Source organism: Musca autumnalis, unplaced genomic scaffold (assembly GCF_047663935.1).
Source record: "Musca autumnalis isolate F117 unplaced genomic scaffold, ASM4766393v1 scaffold_5, whole genome shotgun sequence".
Classification (NCBI taxonomy): domain Eukaryota; kingdom Metazoa; phylum Arthropoda; class Insecta; order Diptera; family Muscidae; genus Musca; species Musca autumnalis.
This window is the reverse complement of record NW_027412088.1, coordinates 62,416,273-62,436,915: the sequence shown is the minus strand read 5'-3', so window position 1 is coordinate 62,436,915 and position 20,643 is coordinate 62,416,273. Positions and strand designations below refer to the sequence as shown.

General features: G+C 35.7%; 1 protein-coding gene across 2 annotated transcripts in view; it reads left to right on the top strand.

Moving 5' to 3' along the window:
* Window positions 1-2,979: 2,979 nt before the first annotated feature.
* Lst (Limostatin) overlaps window positions 2,980-20,643 on the top strand; it is a 40,607-nt gene continuing 22,943 nt past the window's right edge. Inside the window, exon 1 of one of the 2 annotated variants that reach the window (XM_073957069.1) lies at window positions 2,980-3,441. In XM_073957069.1, coding sequence (XP_073813170.1) covers window positions 3,421-3,441 — 21 coding nt within the window. In that variant the 5' untranslated portion in view covers window positions 2,980-3,420. The remainder of the gene's footprint in view (window positions 3,442-20,643) is intronic. The other variant, XM_073957070.1, reaches the window with a different exon arrangement.

Genomic DNA, 20,643 nt, shown 5'->3' with positions numbered 1-20,643 from the left:
ATAGAAGACCTCCGTTGGATGCTTCTATAGAATAGAAGACCTCCGTTGGAGGCTTCTGTAGATTAGAAGACCTCCGTTGGAGGCTTCTATAGAATAGAAGACCTCCGTTGGAGGCTTCTATAGAATAGAAGACCTCCGTTGGATGCTTCTATAGAATAGAAGACCTCCGTTGGAGGCTTCTATAGAATAGAAGACCTCCGTTGGAGGCTTCTATAGAATAGAAGACCTCCGTTGGAGGATTCTATAGAATAGAAGACTTCCGTTGGAGGCTTCTATAGAATAGAAGACCTCCGTTGGAGGCTTATATAGAATAGAAGACCTCCGTTGGAGGCTTCTATAGAATAGAAGACCTCCGTTGGAGGCTTCTATAGAATTGAAAACCTCCGTTGGAGGCTTCTATAGAATAGAAGACCTCCTTCATATATAAAAAGATACCCCGAATTGTTTTCAGTAATATTGCCAAAGACACTTTATACCTAAAATGCAAGGATTCCAAGGAATCTGATTTCAAACATTTCAAAACCTGTAGAAATGGGCGGAACTTGCCACGCCTATTTAGGTTACTTCCCGACGTAAACAAAAAAACGCCGATACACATGTCTTCTTTTTTTCGGTCCTCTTTCATAATCTGGCCGAATTGTCTTGTAATTATTTTGTGTTTGTCAGTGATATTATTCTTTACGCAGCACTAATATGGGCAGAATCCTTGAAGTACGCTAATTATTACGCAAAGATTGGTACAGTATATAGACTGGCAGCACTACGTGTATGCTGTGCATATAGGACGGTTTCTGACGATGCAGCCTATGTTATCGCAGCTATGATACCCATAGATATTCTTGCAAGAGAATCGGAATACATATACAATTCAAGAAGCTCGCGGGAAACCGATGAATCCGACGTCGCAAGAAGACGTAGCATTGCCGAATGGCAAAGTAGGTGGTCAGCATCTACAAAAGGCAGATGGACGTATTCGTTGATAAGAAATGTGGACACTTGGTCAAATAAGCGACATGGAGATCTAAACTTCTATCTCACCCAATTTCTCTCGGGACATTGCTGTTTCAGGTCCTATTTATATCGTTTTGGACTAGACTGCTGATTGTCCTTGTTGCGTGGAACATGTAGAAGACCCATACCATGTTTTCTTTTTGTGTCCGCGATTCAGCGTAGAGAGGGCAAATTTTGGCGGCAAGTTAGCAGTGAAATACGTGTAGAAAAAATAATCGAAATAATGATGACGTCCTTAAGCAATTGGGAGTATGTATGTGAGTATGTAAATACAATTATATTGGAATTACGGAGGCAAGACGATATTCGAAGAAGAATGACAAATAGCAGCGTTCTATAGAACAGTCCCCCCCGCGACGAAATGCTTGTACGGCGGTACCGCAGGGATGGTGGATCAGAGTAAAGGGGTTATTTTAGCTTGTTAAAGTCTCGCACATCTGGCGAAACCATAATCCAGGTAGACACAGTCTTTCGACGATTTTTTCCCCGACCAAAAAAGTAGGAGGCTTCTATAACATAGAAAACCTTCGTAGAGTGCTTCTATAGCATAGAAGACCATTGTAGAGGGCTTTACCGAATGGAAGACCTCTGTTGGAGGCTTCTATAGAATGGATTAACATCCTTAGGAGGTTTCTATAGAATTGAATATCTACGTAGATGTATTCTATAGATTAGAAGACCTAGGTAGGAGGTTAATATTATGTATTTAAAAATTAAAAATTTGTCAAACTAATGGCTATATCGACTCCAAATTTACTGAAACGGATTTGGTCTTAATATTTCAATGAGCAACATTTGTGATCACGAGAATTAATAATAATGCAGTTAAAGGGTGTGCAACAGCAGCCGTTTCCAACCTCTTCTTCCTGAAAAAAAAATTAAAAATTAAGATGAACATTCGAAATACATGAGAAATAATGTAAATTTTGTCATGTGGTTATCTGAAAGTGAAATAAAGAACAAACAAATAAATCGCCCACATTGGGGCTAAAATTAACCTCAAAATATTAGGGAATCGTTTTAAATGAGATCAATGAAGTCGCCAGATAATCATGTGGATTTTAATTGGATTTGATAAAATTAACTCCCCTACGAGGCACTTAATATTCACAAAACTTGAAATTATGCAGATGCTAAAACACCGATAAGAATGGTGGAGAATTTATATTTTCTTCAAAAATTTTTTTTTTTGTTTGGTTTGCTTGTTATTTTTTATTTGTGATGTGATGCAGTTCAGTTAAATGGAAATTAACCAAAGAAATTTCAAATTATTTAATAAAATATAACACAACAAACCCATTAAGATAATGTGGGGAGGGATAAGAATCTTACTTATCTGGTTTAGTTGGAAATATCTGTTGAATATTGACAAATGTCAATACGCTGCTATAGTTCCGGTTGTTGATAATTGAATTAAGAACACTTGTTTTTTAATTTGCTCTTTTAGAGGGTATCACCGGTATGCATATTTCAAACAAAAAAAGAAAAAACAAATTCATTGGCACCTTGTGCCATGATATTTTTAGGACAAACCCAGTAGATTATTATATTGCCCACTTTTTCCTCAAATGTATAAGTAATCTTTCTTTGCAATTTTGTAATCTACATAAGACTCATGTTGTTGGCTTCTGTTGTCAAAACCAGGCCCTTCTGATAAATTTTCTTTGGTGTGACCACATATTACACCTCTCAGATCCAACTTCGATTTGAGAATACGATACACACAAAGCTAAACAACAAGTTTTGGGCAAATTAATAAATAAAAGCTAAGGGGCAAACTAAGCAGCGCAAGATGAAGATGCTGTTTGTTGTCTACCCAATACGACGAAGTCGAACTGAGAGAGAGAGAAAGAATCAACCAACCGCACACACAACAGCAAACATCAATAAACGATTATTTTTTTATAGCTTCGCTGATTCTGTGTTGTTTCGCATTTTTATATAAAAGTGATTTTGTCAACTGAATTTATTGACAGTTGCGGATCAGAATTCGAAGTGTAAACATTGCCAAACAAAATAACCAAGCCTTCAAAAATTATTTGGATTAACAAAAAACAGTGGATTAAAAAACAGAACGAATAACCAAGAAAAAGGATAATTGTTTTAAATAGAAAAAATAAATAAAAAATCTTAAGAAAACTTAACAAAAAATTAAAACAACTTTTAAAAGTCAAGTGCCAAGCTCAAAAACCATACATATTTACGTGACGTTGAACATCAATAACGTCTAAATTGTTTTTGTTGTCACATAACCAAAAACAACGTTCAAGGCAAAAAGTGTTAATAATTTGTGCAAATTGTTTGACATTTTGCGTAGACTTGAAAATAAAAAATAATCAAAAACCCAAATACAACGAATATCACCAACAACACCACCACCAAAACAACAATAACAACAAAATTTACAAAATGTTTGCTGTAAATGGAAAGGTAAGTTTTTTTTTTTTGGTTTGGTTGTTAATTTTTGCCGATAATGAAGACGTGCTGAAGAATTTACAATAATTGAATAATAATTTAGCGCAAATTTGTGCTAGCCATCATTTTGCCAGTCAAGTGATTGACAGTTAATAATCAATTTATTGTGACTTGTTTGAAATTGATGGTGCATGGAAAAAATATAACACTGTGATAATGTGGTATATTAAATGAAAAGTATAAGGTTAACCAGGACACCTCAGAACCTATGAATTTTTTTGATAAGAGTTTTGGAAACCAATGAATATAAAATAATTTTAGGAAAAATACAATAAAAACAGTAAGGACAGAATCAAAGTCGGGTGGGGCGGACTATATGATACCCTACACCACACAACGACATAAATCAAAAAATTCATGTATTCATTTTAAGAATTTAAAGAGGCAAATCGCTTCTAAACTTTTCAAATTTTTCGAAACTCAACTTTGTTTTTCAATTTTTTGCGGTTCTTAAAGAGAAAAAGCATTACAAACATGACTAATTTTGGACTCGTGAAAGAAAAATAAAAGGTTTTGGGGATATAAACTTTAATAAATATTTTCCCGCACTGAGAACCAAAAATACGTTACTACAGGTAATTCTGCAAAAGAAACGTGATTAAATCTTATAAAGTACCGAAAAATAGAGGTAACCCTATGGAGGCTGTGGTCAATAGTTGACCGATACCACATTTCTTTAGACGGTGGTTTTCTGAGTTCATTATTAAAAGCCGTTGGGTTTGAATATTTGGTTTACATCTACCAAATTTAATCGAGCTATAAATCGTATGGAATTATACCAAATCATGAACCAGTACTGAACATTTTTCGCGGGGAGGTTTACTATGCAATAAGAATTCCTGGTACTGGGTTACAGCAAATTCGATTGAACAATTCGTTGGTAATTGTAAAATACTTCAATTCAGTATGATTCATTACATGTTTTGTTGGTGTGGTTTTAGGCCACTAGGACCCATTGATAAAAACTTCAGTTCTGTACATTATCTAGAAGTATTTTTGTCACACATTCCCATGTAAGTGCCACCACTGTGCACCACCACGATTTCATTATAATTTGGAGAACTTTTTTCTAGACAAGATTGCGTCACATTTTCCAAATTTCATCATTCATTTCAATCGGGCGAAAATATAAATTTGAACTATATCCAAATCAGAACAGATTTCAAGAAAATTTGGCAAACTATTTTTTCTATTCCGAAATCGGTTACATTTTGCAAAGTTCATAAAAATTGGACAGAATTTGGCAAATTTTTGTGTAGAGCACATTACAAATTCCATAAAAATTTGTCATACATAGGGGAGGTTGGTGTACCAAATACCTCAAATCTGGCGAACATATATATGAGAGCTACATATATACGCTATACACAAATCTGAACCGATTTCAATATAACTTGGAAAACGTATTTCTAGTCCGAATTCAGTTACATTTTCCAAATTTTCATCGAAATTGGAGAGAATTTAAGAGTTTGGTGCACCAAATATCTCAAATCGGGCGAACATATATATGGGGGGCTATATTTAAATCTGAATCGATTTAAATTTAATTTCGATAACTTTTTCTAGTGTAAATTTCGTCACACATTCCAAATTTCATCAACATTGGACAGATATAGCGTAATTGGTGCATTAAATACCTTACCCAGCAAAAAAAGTCCTCCCAAAATCATGGGTTTTGTAAGGGATTTTTGGCAGCCGTAACTACTCGCAAACCCCCTTTCTTCCCCATTATTTTTACATAGGCATGTCGCACTCAGTTTGTAGTTATTTTATGACCACTAGAATAACTAGTTATTCTATGGCCACTAGAAGTTGAAAAGTAAGTTGATAAAAATTCTATTTTTAGAACAGTTGATGTAGAGATTTTTTTTTTAATTTCATGACACTTCTTACTTTTATTTTACTTTATTTTATTTCGCTCGCTGTGCGAGTTGAACACACGAACCCTCTGATTTCTAGCCAAAGACACTACATACTATGCTACGCACACGAACATTAAGGGTTGCTTAAGAACTTAAATGTGCAGTGCACCACGAACTTTTATTTTTTAATTAAAAAAACTCGCGTGCCGACAGTGAGCTTTGAACACACAACCCTAGGATTTATAGTCGGACACACACTCACTGTGCCACCGTCCTCATTACTTAGTGAGGAGCAAAGTAAGTAGGTTTGCCTTGTAATTTTTTAAGAAGTATCCCATTACTTTTCAGATTACTTGTAATGGGAAAAGAAGCTTGTTTACATTACTTTGTAATGGGTTACGTAATGACTACTGGATCCGAATTTTTGCTGGGTTAAATGTGGTGAAAATATATATGTGAGCTATATCCAAATCTGAACCAATTTTCACCAAAAGCAATAGCGTTCGTACTATGGCTAAAAATGCTCAACTAAATTGGTGTTATTTCAGAGTATGACAACATGAGTTCAGCGTACTGCTGAGGTCCTGTGAAAATGCAGCGCTTCGACAAAACTTTTTTTAGTTTTTTTGTGGAAATTTTCCATTGATATAACTATAAAACAAGTAAGAACGTATCAGTCAGCTGTGCCGACTGAGATATACCCTCAGCCTCGGACCTTAAGAAAATAATCAAACACAATACTTCTGACATCTATAGGGCTTTTTTGAGATTTTGGACCAATTTCTCAAGAAGTATGGATTTGCTCCCGAAAAAAATGTACCATCTTAACTAGGGTCGCATATAGAACATGTTTGTCCACTCCTTCGGGTACAGATATGGCCCATTTTCGAACGTAAGCTATGTGCAAATTTTTGGTTTGGATTGGTTGATCCGTTCGAGACTTGTCGTGCGCACCCTCCACCAGACAGACAGACGGACGGGCATGGCTAAATCGGGTCTTGGAATTTAAAGCCATTATTTCGATGAGGTACATTTTTGGGATGAGGGTATAAAAATGCATCTAAAAAGTCTTCACAATTTTTGGTGGAGAAGTTTTGTGACCACTGGGGACCTCAAATGTCGAATTACAGATAGTTCGGTCAACAAATGTAGCTCCTCAAAACACCTAAAATCGGGGAGTATCTTTGTATGGAGGCTATACCAAACATGGACCTACATGACAACTGGGAATCTTAAACGTCAAATTACAGATAGTTCGGTCATAAAATGTAGCTAAAATCCAAAACATGGAAATGTATTGATAATGTTTAGTGGAGAGGTGTTGTGACCACTGGGAACCTCAAATGTCAAATTACAGGTACTTCGGTCAAAAATGTAGCTAAAATCGTCAAAATACCGAAAATCGGAAGGTTCCGTTATAGGGGGGCTATAGCAAAACATGGACCTGTATTGTCAATTTTTCGTGGAAATGTTTTATGACCACTGGGAACTTCAAATGTCAAATTACAGGTAGTTTGGTCATAAAATGTAGCTACAATTGTCAAAATACCGGAAATCGGAAGGTACCGTTATATGGGGGCTATAGCAAAACATGGACCTGTATTGAAAATTGTTGGTGTTGAGGTTTTTTTACCGCGAACCTCAAATGTCAAAAAAGCAGTTAGTTGGGTCAAAAATATAGATAAAATCGTCAAAATACTGAAAATCGGGAAGTACGATTATATATGCAACACTGAAAATGCAAAAACTTCTAGTATACATTTTTTGAAAGTACATATTTAGACTACAAAAACCCTAGTAGGGTTTTGTCCTGTCAGATCCAGTTCAGATTTAATGGCCTCATTTAAACCGGGCTAAATCTAAACTTTTTTGCATTTATCAGGCCTTTACCTCAGAAACGAATAGGAATTTGGCCTTGCTGTCTTTAGCAATATTGTAGCCCTAAACTAGTAGAACTTATCTCTTGAAAAAACACATAAGAAAAACTCCATCTAGGCATCAAAATCTATGAAATATAGAATATTTTACATAATTGCTGAAATTCTGGTCAGTATCGGCTTAACTATTGGGAGTTGAACCAAGTAACCATTCGCACAAATTTTCCAAATAAAGTTCTCAACAATTCTTCAGAACATTCTGAAACTCTTAAATGCTTACTTCATGTTGTTTCAGCGGTATTTCGCATCATATCTTTTACAACACGTATTTCAAACAAAGTTCACACCAACAGTTTTTCTCGCATTTCGGATTTCACTACATTATTGACATTTTTATTAAATCATTCTTGTCGTTTGGGTCTGTACTTTCAAAAAATCCTCAGTTCGAATTGTTTGCACAAGATCACCTTAAAAATGTTGCACAGTGTATTCCAAAACATGAACCTATGTTGACAATTTTTGATGAAGTAATTTTGTGAACCTTAAACGGTAAAAATTTAGCTAAAATCGTGAAAATAGCGAAAATCGGGAGGTACTGTTATATGAGTGCTATGAAGCCGATTGAGCTTTGCGAGAAAACGAAAGTCAGACATGGCTTGGAATACTATAGTTAGAGCATACAGTCGTATCTCCTTTTTTGTGCGTTCTTCCTGCCAGCGTCGCCTCCGGTTTTGAACATCGGCTCCCTCTGCCTTGTTATTCTTCAGCAGGGTTTTTGCTTGTCTCTTGCTCGTATCTACAGGAGATTGTACCTGTACCAAAGCCCTCAATTTGATGTTTCATTCTTTGGTAGAATTTTCGGACGTCATGCTGATCGTATCATGAAATTTTAGGTGCTATTTTTCGATATTTTCAGTCCTTGTGGTCCTGATTACAACCTTTCTAGGCATAGAAGACAGACGGCTTTAGACGATGGTTTTCAAACTTCTATGCAAGCCGTTCGTGACTAGAAGGTCAAGGAGAAGGCAAACACCTACATTATAAGGTTGTAATCAGGACCGCATGGACTGAAAATATCAAAAAGTTAGGCGAAGACTGCTGACCTTTGGAGGAGCGAACACGCTTCAAACTCTTGGGTTATTCTATAGAAAGAAGAATACATATTGATGAATTTTATAGGCAGAAGAAGAGCTCCTGAGTTCTTTTATAGGACTGAAAATATCAAAAAGTTAGGAGAAGACGGCTGACCTTTGGAGGACGTATTCTATATATATCTATATCTTGAGGTATTCTATAGACAGAAGAAGACCTTTTGATGACTTTATAGTCAGAAGAGTACCTCATGAAGTCTTTTATAGACAGAAAAATACCTATATTAATAAATACAGAAGAAAACCTCTTGAATTTTTCTGTAGACGAAAGAATGTGTCTTGTGGAAAACCCTTTTGAGTTTTCAATGGACAGGAGAAGACCTCTTGAGGTATTAACTCTTAATTTTTTTAGGTCTCTTAAATTTTTTTTATAAGCTTAAGAACGCTTCTTGAGGTCTTTTATAGATATAAAATGGACTCTTGGGGTCTTCTAAAGACAGAAGAAGACGTCTTGGTTTTTTATTGACGGAAAAATACCTCTTGAGATCTTCTATGGATAGAATAAAGACACTTGAAATCTTCTGTAGACAGAAGAAGACATTCAGTGGTCTTCTATAGACAGAAGAAGACATCTTCAGGTCTTTAATAGTTAGAAGTAGACCTCTTGAGGTCTTCTATAGAAAATAGAAACCTCTTGGGATCTTCTATGGATAGAATAAAGCTACTTGAAATCTTCTGTAGACAGAAGAAGACATCTTGAGGTCTTTAATAGATAGAAGTAGACCTCTTGAGGTCTTCTATAGAAAATAAAAGACCTCTTGAGATCTTCTATGAACAGAAGTAGGCCTCTTGAGGTTTTTATAAGCTTAAGAATGCTTCTTGAGGTGTTCTATAGATATAAGAAGAAATCATGCGGTCTTCTAAAGACAGAAGAAGACGGCTTGGGTTTTCTATAGACGGAAGAATACCTCTTGAGGTCTTCTATGGATAGAATAAAGCCACTTAAAATCTTCTGTAGACAGAAGAAGACATTTAGTGGTCTTCTAGAGACAGAAGAAGACCTCTTGAGATCTTCTATAGACAGAAGTAGAAAACTTGAGATCTTCTATAGAAAATGAAAGACCTCTTGAGATCTTCTATGGACATAAGAAGGCTAGAAGACTTCGCTGAGTCCGAACGACATATCTTAAGGCACCACTTGTAGAGAAGTTTTCCATGGCTGTAATATTCAGGAAAGGTCGTCCACATTACGCTAAGGTGTATTTTCACCACCAGTAGAGCGATTCTCTAACACATTTTTTGAGTTACCGACAAAATCGGTAAAATTAAAACGAAAAATTATTAATTAAAAGTGCACATAAATGTTGACAACACTCTTGCTATCGGTAGAACTTAACGACTGCTTTTTATTCGTCGCCAACTTACGGAAAAACATCAGTAATTACCGAAATTATAAGCATTTTAATTTTACCGACAATTGTCTGTAACTCAAAAATGAGTTAGAGAATCGCACTACTGATCTTGAAATCGAACCCGAACATTCAGTGTACAAAGCTGGTGGTGTGCACCTCGATGGCAACCGATTATTATTCAAATATATCAAATACATATTCGAAAGGGTTCATTCACTGGACCAATAAAATTCAAAACAAAAAAAAAAAAAAAACAATTCACACGTGCCGATCAGCTATGTTTGGTCAAATTACATAATCAAATAAATTAATTTTAATTTTCGCACGTGATGTTGTAGGATACAGCAATTCAACAGAAGACAAAAAAAAATTAAAAACAGATCTAATATTGGCAGATATAAACCGGAATAACGGAGTGAATGTGTATTAGTGAACACATACTAACTTTACCTCTCGATTTGCGGAATTTTGTTGGTTCTAGTAAACAATCATCGTACAGACTGATACCAAATCTATTAATTTACGATAGACTAATCAAATGCAAATGTTATCAAGAAGATGTTCGCTGATTATTTATAGGGATCTTTTGTGGTGTAGAAGAGTCAAGGTATAGATTTGAACTTAATTTGTGAAATATCACACTTTATGTTTCATATCGAAAAAACAAGAATTCAGAAATCATTTAGGTTTAGGGGCAAATCATTTTATATTCGCAATTCTTCCTATCTTTCACTTTGATTGGTAATAGTTACGTGGGGAGGGGGATGTGTTACTGTTTGTTTGTCGTTATTTTACAAGGTCGACCAGGGGGAACAACTTATTATCAGCAGAAGTTCGTTGATATTAAGAGTGGCAAAACATGTGTGAACCAGAACCATAGATGAAATGCTTTAATTATTTTTATAAAAACTAGATTTATTTTTTTTTTTTTTCTTTCAATATTAGATTTAATGAATACCCCCAGACGCAGAATGTGGGAATATAAGGAAAAAAATACAAAAAGTCATAAGGAAGTCGTTCATTGAATCAATATTGAAAAATCATGATTTCTAGAGCTAATTTAATGATTTGATCTCTTTATTATTTTGTAGAAGTTTGGAATCAAGTCAATGAACTTAATAATGCTCTTAATATAGTTTTTCTATTTATTTATGTCTTTTATACATGCATAATGACAAATTAATATTAATGTGTTAGCGATTTTTTTAGTTTTTATATTATTTTTTGAATGTCAAGTGTCAGAAAATGTCATAAAATGGTAATTTCGAATTATTAATCCTATTATTATTAACACCAAAATGCCCACTGCCAATTTATCAATAATAATGGACAAAATATGTGACAAAATATCAATATCAAAATATTAATGAAGAGCGACAGAGCCTCAGGGTAACTTAATGGAATGTTGTACAAAAAATTTAACACCCTCACTCGTATGGCTATACTTAGTCACGAGCAGAAATGTACCCCATTGAAATAATGGCCTTAGAACCCCTATATGTTGAGATACGAGCAGAAATGTACCTCATTGAAATAATGACCTTTCAACCCTCCTTATGTATAAACAAAATCATTTTCAGACAATATAAAGTTGATCGAGTCATGGCCGTCTGTTTGTCTTTCAGTGGCAGCAAGAATTTCAAGTGTAACCAACAACAACCACTAACTTACGGTTTCTTTCAACTTTGATCAAGATCGGAATTTGGATACCTCTCCAAAACAACTTAACAATTCCTTGATTAAGTGCATTTTAAAAGGATTTTTTAACAAAGGAAACTCTTGTGGTCCTGATTACAACAATATGACTTTTTTCGTGGCCGACTCTATACTTCCTATAATAATGCCTAAACTCAAAGAGCGAATTGAGGTATTAGATTTTGCCGAAACTTTGCCATCCGTAAATTCTTTCCAAACCTTAATGAAGTTCCAAAAATGTCAATATCGGACAACTTCTTTCGATTACATCTCTGGCAAAAGTTAACAAATTTCGTTTAAGAACAGTTTAAAGGCAGTTCGAGAAATGTTTTGATATTTTCAGATCTTGTGACCTGATTACAACCATAGTATTTTTATCTATGCTTCCTGAATTAATAGCATTTTGGAATATCTTCAAAAAAGCTCAAATTGCCCATGAACCTTGAATGTCGCTTTTCCTGAGGGGTTGGTTCCCCTCACAGTTCTCGCCTTTTTCTCCATGGCTTTGTGTTCAATGATGTCTGCATAAAAGGCCTGAAAACTATCGTCTTCCTAAGCGAAGGCTGCTAGCCTTTGAAGGTGCGAACACGCCGCCTTGAGATCTTCTATATACAGGAGAAGACCTCTTGAGGCGTTGTAAAGAGGTTTTTTTAAAGACATAAGAACACCCTCAGAGGTCTTTAATAGACAGAAGAAGACCCCCAAGGGTCTTCTATAGACAGAAAAATACCTCTTGAGATCTTTTATATGCAGAGTATTCTGTCCATATAAGACCTCAATAGGTCTTTTTCTGTCTATAGAAGACCTCAATAGGTCTTTTTCTGTATATAGAAGACCTCAAGAGATCCTGTAGAAATCCTCAAGGGGCCTTCTTCTGTCTATAGAACATATAATGGGGTCATCTCCTGTCTCTTAAGTCTTTTATAGACAGGAGAAGGCCTCATTAGATGTTCTATAGACAGAAGAAGACCCCTTGATGATTTCTATAGGCAGAAGAAGATCTCTTGAGACCTTCTATAGCCAGAAGAATATATATTGAGGTCGTCTGTAGACAGAGGAGGTCTTCTACGAACACAAGAAACCTCTTGATGTTTTCTACAGGCAGAAGAAGATCATATGAAGTCTTTTGTAGACAGAGGAAGACTCATTGAATTGTATTGTAGACAGAACAGAACCTCTTGGTAGAAAAAGACCTCTTGAGGTCTCTTATAGACAGAAAAAAGTTTTCTTGAGATCTTATATAGACAAAAAAGACTTCTTGAGGTCTTCTATTAACAGAAAGAGTCCTCTTGAGGTCTTCTATAGGTAGAAGAAGAGGTCTTTAGGCTTTCTACGGATAGAAAAAGACCGCGTGAAGTCTTTTCTAGACAGAAGTCTACCTAAAACAGAAGAAACCCTCTTGTGGTCTTCTTTAGACAGATGAACCCCTCTCGAAATCTGTTTTAGACTGCAGAAGATACCTAAAGGTTTTCTGTAGACAGAGAAAGACCTCGTGAGGTATTCTAAGAAGGCCTCTTGCGGTCTTCATTAGACAGAAAGAAACATCTTGAGGTTCTCTACAGGTCCAGACAGAAGTAGACCACTTCAAAGCATCTGTACACAGAAGAATACAGTGTACCTTAGACAGAAGAAGATCTCTTATGGTCTGCTTTAGACATGAGAACCCCTCATAAGATCTACTATAGACTCCAGAAGATCCATAGAGGTCTTCTATAGACAGAGGGAGATCTATTGATGTCTTCTATATATAAGGGAAAACATAGAAAGACCTCTTAAGATATTCTATAGACAAAATAAGACCTCTTGAGGTCTTCTATAGACAGAATAAGACATCTTGAGGTCTTCTATAGACAGAAGAAGACTTCTTGAGGTATTCTATAGACAAAAGAACGTCTCTTGAGGTCTTCGTTAGACAGAAAAAACATCTTGATGTTCTCTATAGACGGAAAATAACTCTTGGGGTCTTTTACAGACAGTAGAAAACATCTTAATTTTTTCTGTAGTCAGAAGAGGGCCTCTCGCGGTCTTCTGTAGACAGAGGAAGATCTCCGAAGTCTTCTATAGACAAAAGAAGACCGCTTGAGGTGATCTATAGACAGAAGAATACTTTTTGAGGTCTTCTATAGACAGAGGAAGATCTCTATAGTCTTCTATAGAGAGAAGAAGACCTCTTGAGGTCTTCTATAGACAGAAGAAGACCTCTTGGGGTCTTACATAGACAGAGGAAGATCTCTATAGTCTTCTATAGAGAGAAGAAGACCTCTGGAGTCTTCTATAGACAGAAGAAAACCTCTTGAGGTCTTCTATAGACAGACGAAGACCTCTATGGTCTTCTAAAGACAGAAAAAGACTTCATGAGTTTTCTATAGACAGAAGAATACCTCTTGAGGACTTCTATAGACAGGAGAAAGTCTCTCGAAGCCTTCTTTAGATAGAAAAAACATCTTGAGGTTCTCTGTAGAGAATTCTTGGGGTCTTTTACAGACAGTAGAAGACATCTTCAATTTTTCTGTAGTCCGAAGAGGGCATCTGGCGGCCTCCTGTAGATAGAGAAGATCTCTGGAATCTTCTATAGACAGAAGAAGAGGTATGGAGTCTTCTATAGACAGAAAAAGACCTTTAGAGGTATTCTATTAACAGAATAAGACCTGTTGAGGTCTTCTATAGACAGAAAAAGACCGCTTCAGGTCATCTATAGGCAGAAGAAGACATCTTGAGGTCTTCTTTAGAAAGAAGAAGACCTCTTGAGGTATTCTATAGACAGAAGAAGGCCTCTTGAGATCTTCTTTAAACAAAAAAAAAACATCTTGAGGTTCTCTATAGACGGAAAATAACTCTTGGGGTCTTTTACAGACAGTAGAAGACATCTTGAATTTTTCTGTGGTCAGAAGAGGGCCTCTAGCGGTCTCCTGTAGACAGAAGAAGACCTCTGGAGTCTTCTATAGACAGAATAATACCTGTTGAGATTATCTATAGAGAGAAGAAGACCTCTTGAGGACAGAATAAATCTTCTTGGGTCTTCTATATATAGCGGAAGACCTCCTGAGGTCTTCTATAAAAAGAATAAGACCTTTTGACAGAAGAAAATTGTAGGAGGTCTTCTGCGGATATAAGAAGACCTCATTATGTCTTCTCCAGATAGGAGGTCTTCCATAGACAATTACATAGATAGAAGAATACCTATTAAAATCTTCTATATATGGATGACCACACTAGGGCCTCTACTTTGTATAGAATACCAAAAGAGGGCTTCTGTCAAAAAAACGTCCTCAGGTGATTTTCTACCAAAGGAATACCTAAAGAGGTCTTCTGTCAAAAGAAGGCATCAGGAAGTCTTTTTAGAGAGTCTTCTGTTTAATGAAGGCCTTCAAAACTCTTCTGCCTATAGAATATGTTAAGAGGACATCTGCATATATAAGACCTTAAGTTGTCTATGGAAAACCATAAGAGGATTTCTGTCCATAGGGAATATTAATGGCTCTTCTATCTATAGAAGACATTAAGAGGTCATCTGACTATAAAAGATCTTAAGAGGCTTTCCTTAAGAATAGAAGCTCTTAAGAGGCCTTCTGTCGACGGCAGATTGCTTTACTCTAGCCTTTCGAGTTATAGATCCGCCAATTGTTCACCTTTAGGTTATGGTTTTTAGTTTTTTTCTTAACTTTCGGGTTCCATTTGTTTGTCTTAGAGACTTTGGCGCCAAGTTTCTGGATGGAAGATTTTATCCATCTGAAGCTCACGTCTTGGCGCATGAGAATAAATTCTTTCGAATATAGACAGGAATTTAAGCTTGCTGTTGATGTAGAGAGCGTCCGTTTCAGTATGCAAATTCGAGTCTCCTACCTTCGACTTCTTTGGCATTACTTTAAGATTCTCCATCACCAGCTAATGTCTCTCTGAAATTCTGTCTCGAAAGTACTGAACAACATTTGCCGATATGGGACCAGCTGTAATTGAGAATGCTGCGATTGAAATTATGCTCTTGAGTTTATTTCCACCGAAGTATTCAGCTCATCGTCGGTCATGTCTTGTGAAGATATCCTCGGTTTCTACTTTTCCATAGAAGTGTCAAGCCTGCCCAATTAGTCAAGGAGTTTCCTTCTCTGCTTCTCCAATATAAACATCAATTGTCCAGAGTAGGGGGTATGTTGTCCACGCTTATAGCTTCGGTACTGTCAGCCTAATATTGTTTTATGCCATTCTTAGCTCCAGGTCGTCATTTAATCTACACATATTTTGCGATGATGTACTTTTAGCATGTACGGCTGTACCGAGGCATCCAAACCTAAGGTAGCCGGATCACAATCACCTGATGTCGACGGCACATGCTTTTAAGGTCATATCAACGCTGTGATACCCAGATCTATATTTGGTCCATGGGGAACAAAAAGAAAAAAAAGGGAAAAAGGGAGCAATTTATCTGGTAGATTATATCATAGAGACCCCCAAATATTTAGGAATATGTTGAATCAGCTCTGTCTGAGGTTACACCCCAAACGGTTAGACCCGGGTTGGTGGACACGAGTGACTCCCAAACGTAGATCAAATTCGGAGATGGACTATTTCGAACTTTTTTTGAAATTCCCAGATTTTGCACAATATTCCCCAAAACTTTTGAGATTCAATTTCATATCGAAAAAAACCCAAATTGTGGTTAAACAATGAATATTTATGCTATGGTTTTAAGTTTTGGTGGTTAACAACTTTTGTCTGGAATTGTTGATATTATTGAATTGATTTGGTTGGCACTGATGCACCCATTTGCGGAATATTTTAGCCATACATTAAGAAAAAACCAAAACCTCTTTTGTTTTGTTTTTTCTTTTTTCAAATTTATCATCTTTGGTAAACAACATGTTTTGGGTGTGTGAGTAGCAACAGCTTAAGGGTTTTAAATGACAATTTTTTTGAATTCATGTTTTCTTGGTTTTTTGTGGTTTTAATTTGAAGCCGCCACCGCCTCGATGCATAATTCATTCACACACACACACACACATCTTTACATATCTAGGTCTGTCTGAACAAAAGACGATCTTGTATTCATTGTGAATGGCATAAATCAAAAAACGAATTTATGACTTGTTTTACGCACCAAATATGACTATCGAATTTTTATGCGGTGAAGCTGCATTTTTAATGATACATACATATGTATGTATTCCAAAAAAACACATTGTAAATAATAATAAATTTTAGCAATGATTTGCAAGTTGGGTCAAGGATTTTTTTTAAATATACATAAGAATGTCTTGACATTGACTGCAGGTAAATTTATGGAGATTAGGCCTATTATGTTGATTGATTTTGTTTAAATTATTTTATTAATATGCTTACAGTTCCAATAGAGTATTTATTACTTACTGCCAAGGTCACAGGAATTATAAATATTCATATAAATGCTAAACAGTAAGCTTAAAATTAACATATTTTTGAATCGCAATCAGTTCAAAACAAGAACGTAAAATATTAGTTGTCTGCATACACCCCTGCCATTAGTAATTTTAAATAGTAAAAATAGAAGTTGAATACTCGATTTTACTTATGATCGACTTTCGAACTTTGCGCCAGCGATGTTTGTAATCACTAACAAGTTTAAAATGTTTTAATTTTGCCTGTTAGGGCGAAGATCATTTTTAATACTAATTTTTATTAGTTTCTCGTTGGAGTTGTTCTGAATGATCTTTTTGCAAAGAGAAGCCACTACCTACCAAAACCGTTATATCTAATGAGCTGCGTAAATAGCAGCGGAACCGGTAGTATTTGGTGGTTGTGTGAGAATCTCTTCGGCTTTCTTTCTTCACTTCTAAAAAATCTTCGATCATTCAACTCCAGTTTTCTATCTTCTGGGAACACAAAATTCCAATTAACAACCAATTCGGTAGAAAATGTGACTAAAATCTGCACAACAGGATACATCTGACCACCCTTATATGGGGGCTATACGAAAACGTGGACATATACTGTCTGATTTTTTTTTGCAAGGGATGTTTTGTACCTGTTATAATGTGTTGTCTACGGGGGCTATATGTTTTACACCGTCGGGGACTATATACAAGATATCAGCCATTTTATTTTAGAAATGACTCAAAACCTTTCAAAAAACCAAAAAACAGCAGGGACCGTTCTATGGGGCCTATATGAAGACGTGGACCTATACCTACAAATTTCTGGTGGAAAGTTTTATACCGCCTATGAAGACAAAATTCAAAATGTTGGTAGGATATTGAGGCAACAACCTTCAAAATATTGAAAATAGGGAGGTACCTTTTTATAGAGGCTATATAAAAACGTAGAATTATACTAATAATTATCTTCTGCAATATTTTATAGCCTCATCGAAGACTAATGGGCTGTTTCACTAAGACGATTCGAATTCAAATTTATTCGATTTGTGAGTCCCAATTTACATTAGGCGAGTTTACTTGCGGCAATTGTCAGTTTGTAGGTGAGAGAGGGGGCTGAGAGGCAAAGGGTTACCATATGCCTCACCTCTCTCTCCATCACACGCAGAGAAAAAATATGTTTGATCCAACAATATTCCAAGAGCAAAATATGTATTGTTAACATATTGTTGGATTCCTCATGTAGTATTGTAAATCCAAAAATAGTTTGTGTCAACTGAACAATATTTCTCCCTTTTCTTCGAAAATTTGTTTCTCTTCTCTCGCTATTCGATGCCGTGTTGAAAAAACAATTTTGGTGAGTTGTGGTGTGTTTGTATGACATGCTGCCTTTACCTTTGTTTTTGTGTGTATGTACTTGTGAGACTATTGTTTATATTTGTTTCTGTTTTGTTTCATTCTTCTTTCCTTTTCATGTTTGTTATGGTGTTTAATTATTCCTTATGTTGTGGTGGGTTCTTGTGGCTTTTTGTTTGTCTTTGTTGTCAGCCAATGCAGCAAACCATGTATTGTGTTCATCAATGATTGCAACATTATACGCGACATTTATATCCAAGTTATGCAAAAAGTGTATATGAGAAGTATATGCACTCAAATCAAAAATTTCTGGGCTGGTTTTCTGTATTGACAATACTTTTTGTAAACAAAATTAGATTATGATAGTTCCTACAATCGGTATTGTTAACGATTTTAACAATATTGCGGAAATTCGAAAGTTGTTTTTGTTTTCTATGTTTGGAACAAAAGATGGTATTTTTGGATTTGGATTACAATGTTTGAACAAAACAAATACATTTTTGGAACCAAAACATATATTTTTGTTCCAACAAAAGCGAAAAATATTTTTTCTGTGCGTGCAAACTGACAATTGCCGCAAGTAAACTCGCCTAATGTAAATTGGGACTTTGTCTGATTGAAAATGAACACGAATCAAATATTAAAAAAAATAAAATACAGAAGTTTAGTAATACTTCGAACGAATTTGAATTCGAATCGTCTAAATGAAACAGGCCATAAATAAAACATTTCAACTATTTCGATTTGAAAATGACGCCAAAACCTTTAAAGTACCGAAAACCGGGAGCGATTGTACTATGGGGCCTATATGAAGACGTGGACCTGTACCGAAAAATGTCTGGTGGAATGCTTTATGTCGCCTATGAAGGCAAATTCAAAATTTCGGTTGGATATTGAGGCATGAACTATCAAAATACCGAAAATTGGACCTACGCTAATAATTATCTTCTGAAATATTTTATACCCTCATAAAAGACTAAATACAACATTTCAACCATTTCGATTTTATAATGACCTTCAAAATACCGAAAATCGGGAGGGACCACTCTATGGGGGGCTATATGAAAACGTGAACCTATACCAACAAGTTTCTTGTGTGAAATTTAGTTCCACCAATGAAGAATAAATACCAAATTTGAACCAATTATGTGGGATATTGATTCTACATCCTTTGAAATACCGAAAATCGGGAGGTACCCTTCCATGGGGCTATTAATTCTTCATGGGCAGTTAATTCTCGTCTGGAATATTTATACCCTCATCTATGATTTAATTCAACATTTGAGCCCTTCAAAATACCGCAAATCGGGAAAGACCGTTCTATGGGGGCTAAATACCGACAAGTTTCTTGTGTAAAGTTTTTTCCTCCAACGAAGACTAGATACCAAATTTCAGCCATTTCAGTGGGATATTGAGGCCAAAACCTTCAAAATACCGAAAATCGGGAGGAACCGTTCTATCGGGTCTATATGAAGACGTTACGATATACCGACAAATTTCTAGTAAAAAGTTTTAAATCGCCTACAAAGAGAAAATTCAAAATGTCCGTTGGATATGTTCCATTTTATGGGGGCTATGTGAAAACGTGGATTTATACAGTTAGTTCTCTTGTGGAATATTTCACAGTGGGAAAGTGGGGAACGTATTACCGTTGTAATCGAAAAAGGAATGTAAAATCACATTAATTACCCACTTTACTCCCAAATCCGTAGATAATGGAATCAGTATACAGACAATTCAGACAGTCCAAAGAAGAAGTGACTGTGTTATCTACGAATTGTCTGTATACTGATTCAAATACCTATGGATTTGGGTATATAATGGGTAATCAAATTGTTAGTCATTTTACATTCCTTTTTCGATTCCAAAGGTAATACGTTCCAATTTTCCACTGGATTTATACCCTTATCTAAGACTTAATACAACATTTCAGCCATTTCGGTTTTGGAATGACGCTAAAGCCTTTAAAACATCGAAAATCAGGAGGGACCGACAAGTTTCGATGTGTTGCAAACGGAATGGCAATGTTAACTATATCCTCCATATTATGGTGGAGAGTATAAAAAGAGTCAGTTTTGCGGACAGCTAAATACTCTCAGCCTAGCATTAGAAAATAACTTGGGCGGACTTTTCGGAACTATCGGACCATTTTCGAGGAAAGTATGGAGAATAAGATTGGAGCGTTGTATTAGAAAACACAAAGACCTGGAGTAACACCCGAGTTTGTTTTTTTCATAGGCAGGTCAAGTTCAAAGATGGGCTATATGGTTCAACATTTTGGCCCGATTTAAGGTATTTTGAGGATTTCAGCTACATTTTCCACCCAAATTAGCTCCAAGAGGTAAAAAAATCTTCTGCACTAAAAATCGTGGAGATATGTCCACTTTTGGTGTAGTCCCCACATAACGGCACCTCTGATTTAAGGTATTTTGAGGCTCTCAACTAAATTATCTGACCGAATTAGCTGAAATTTGACATTTTATGTTCGCAATGACCAAAAAACTTCTCCACTTAAACTTATC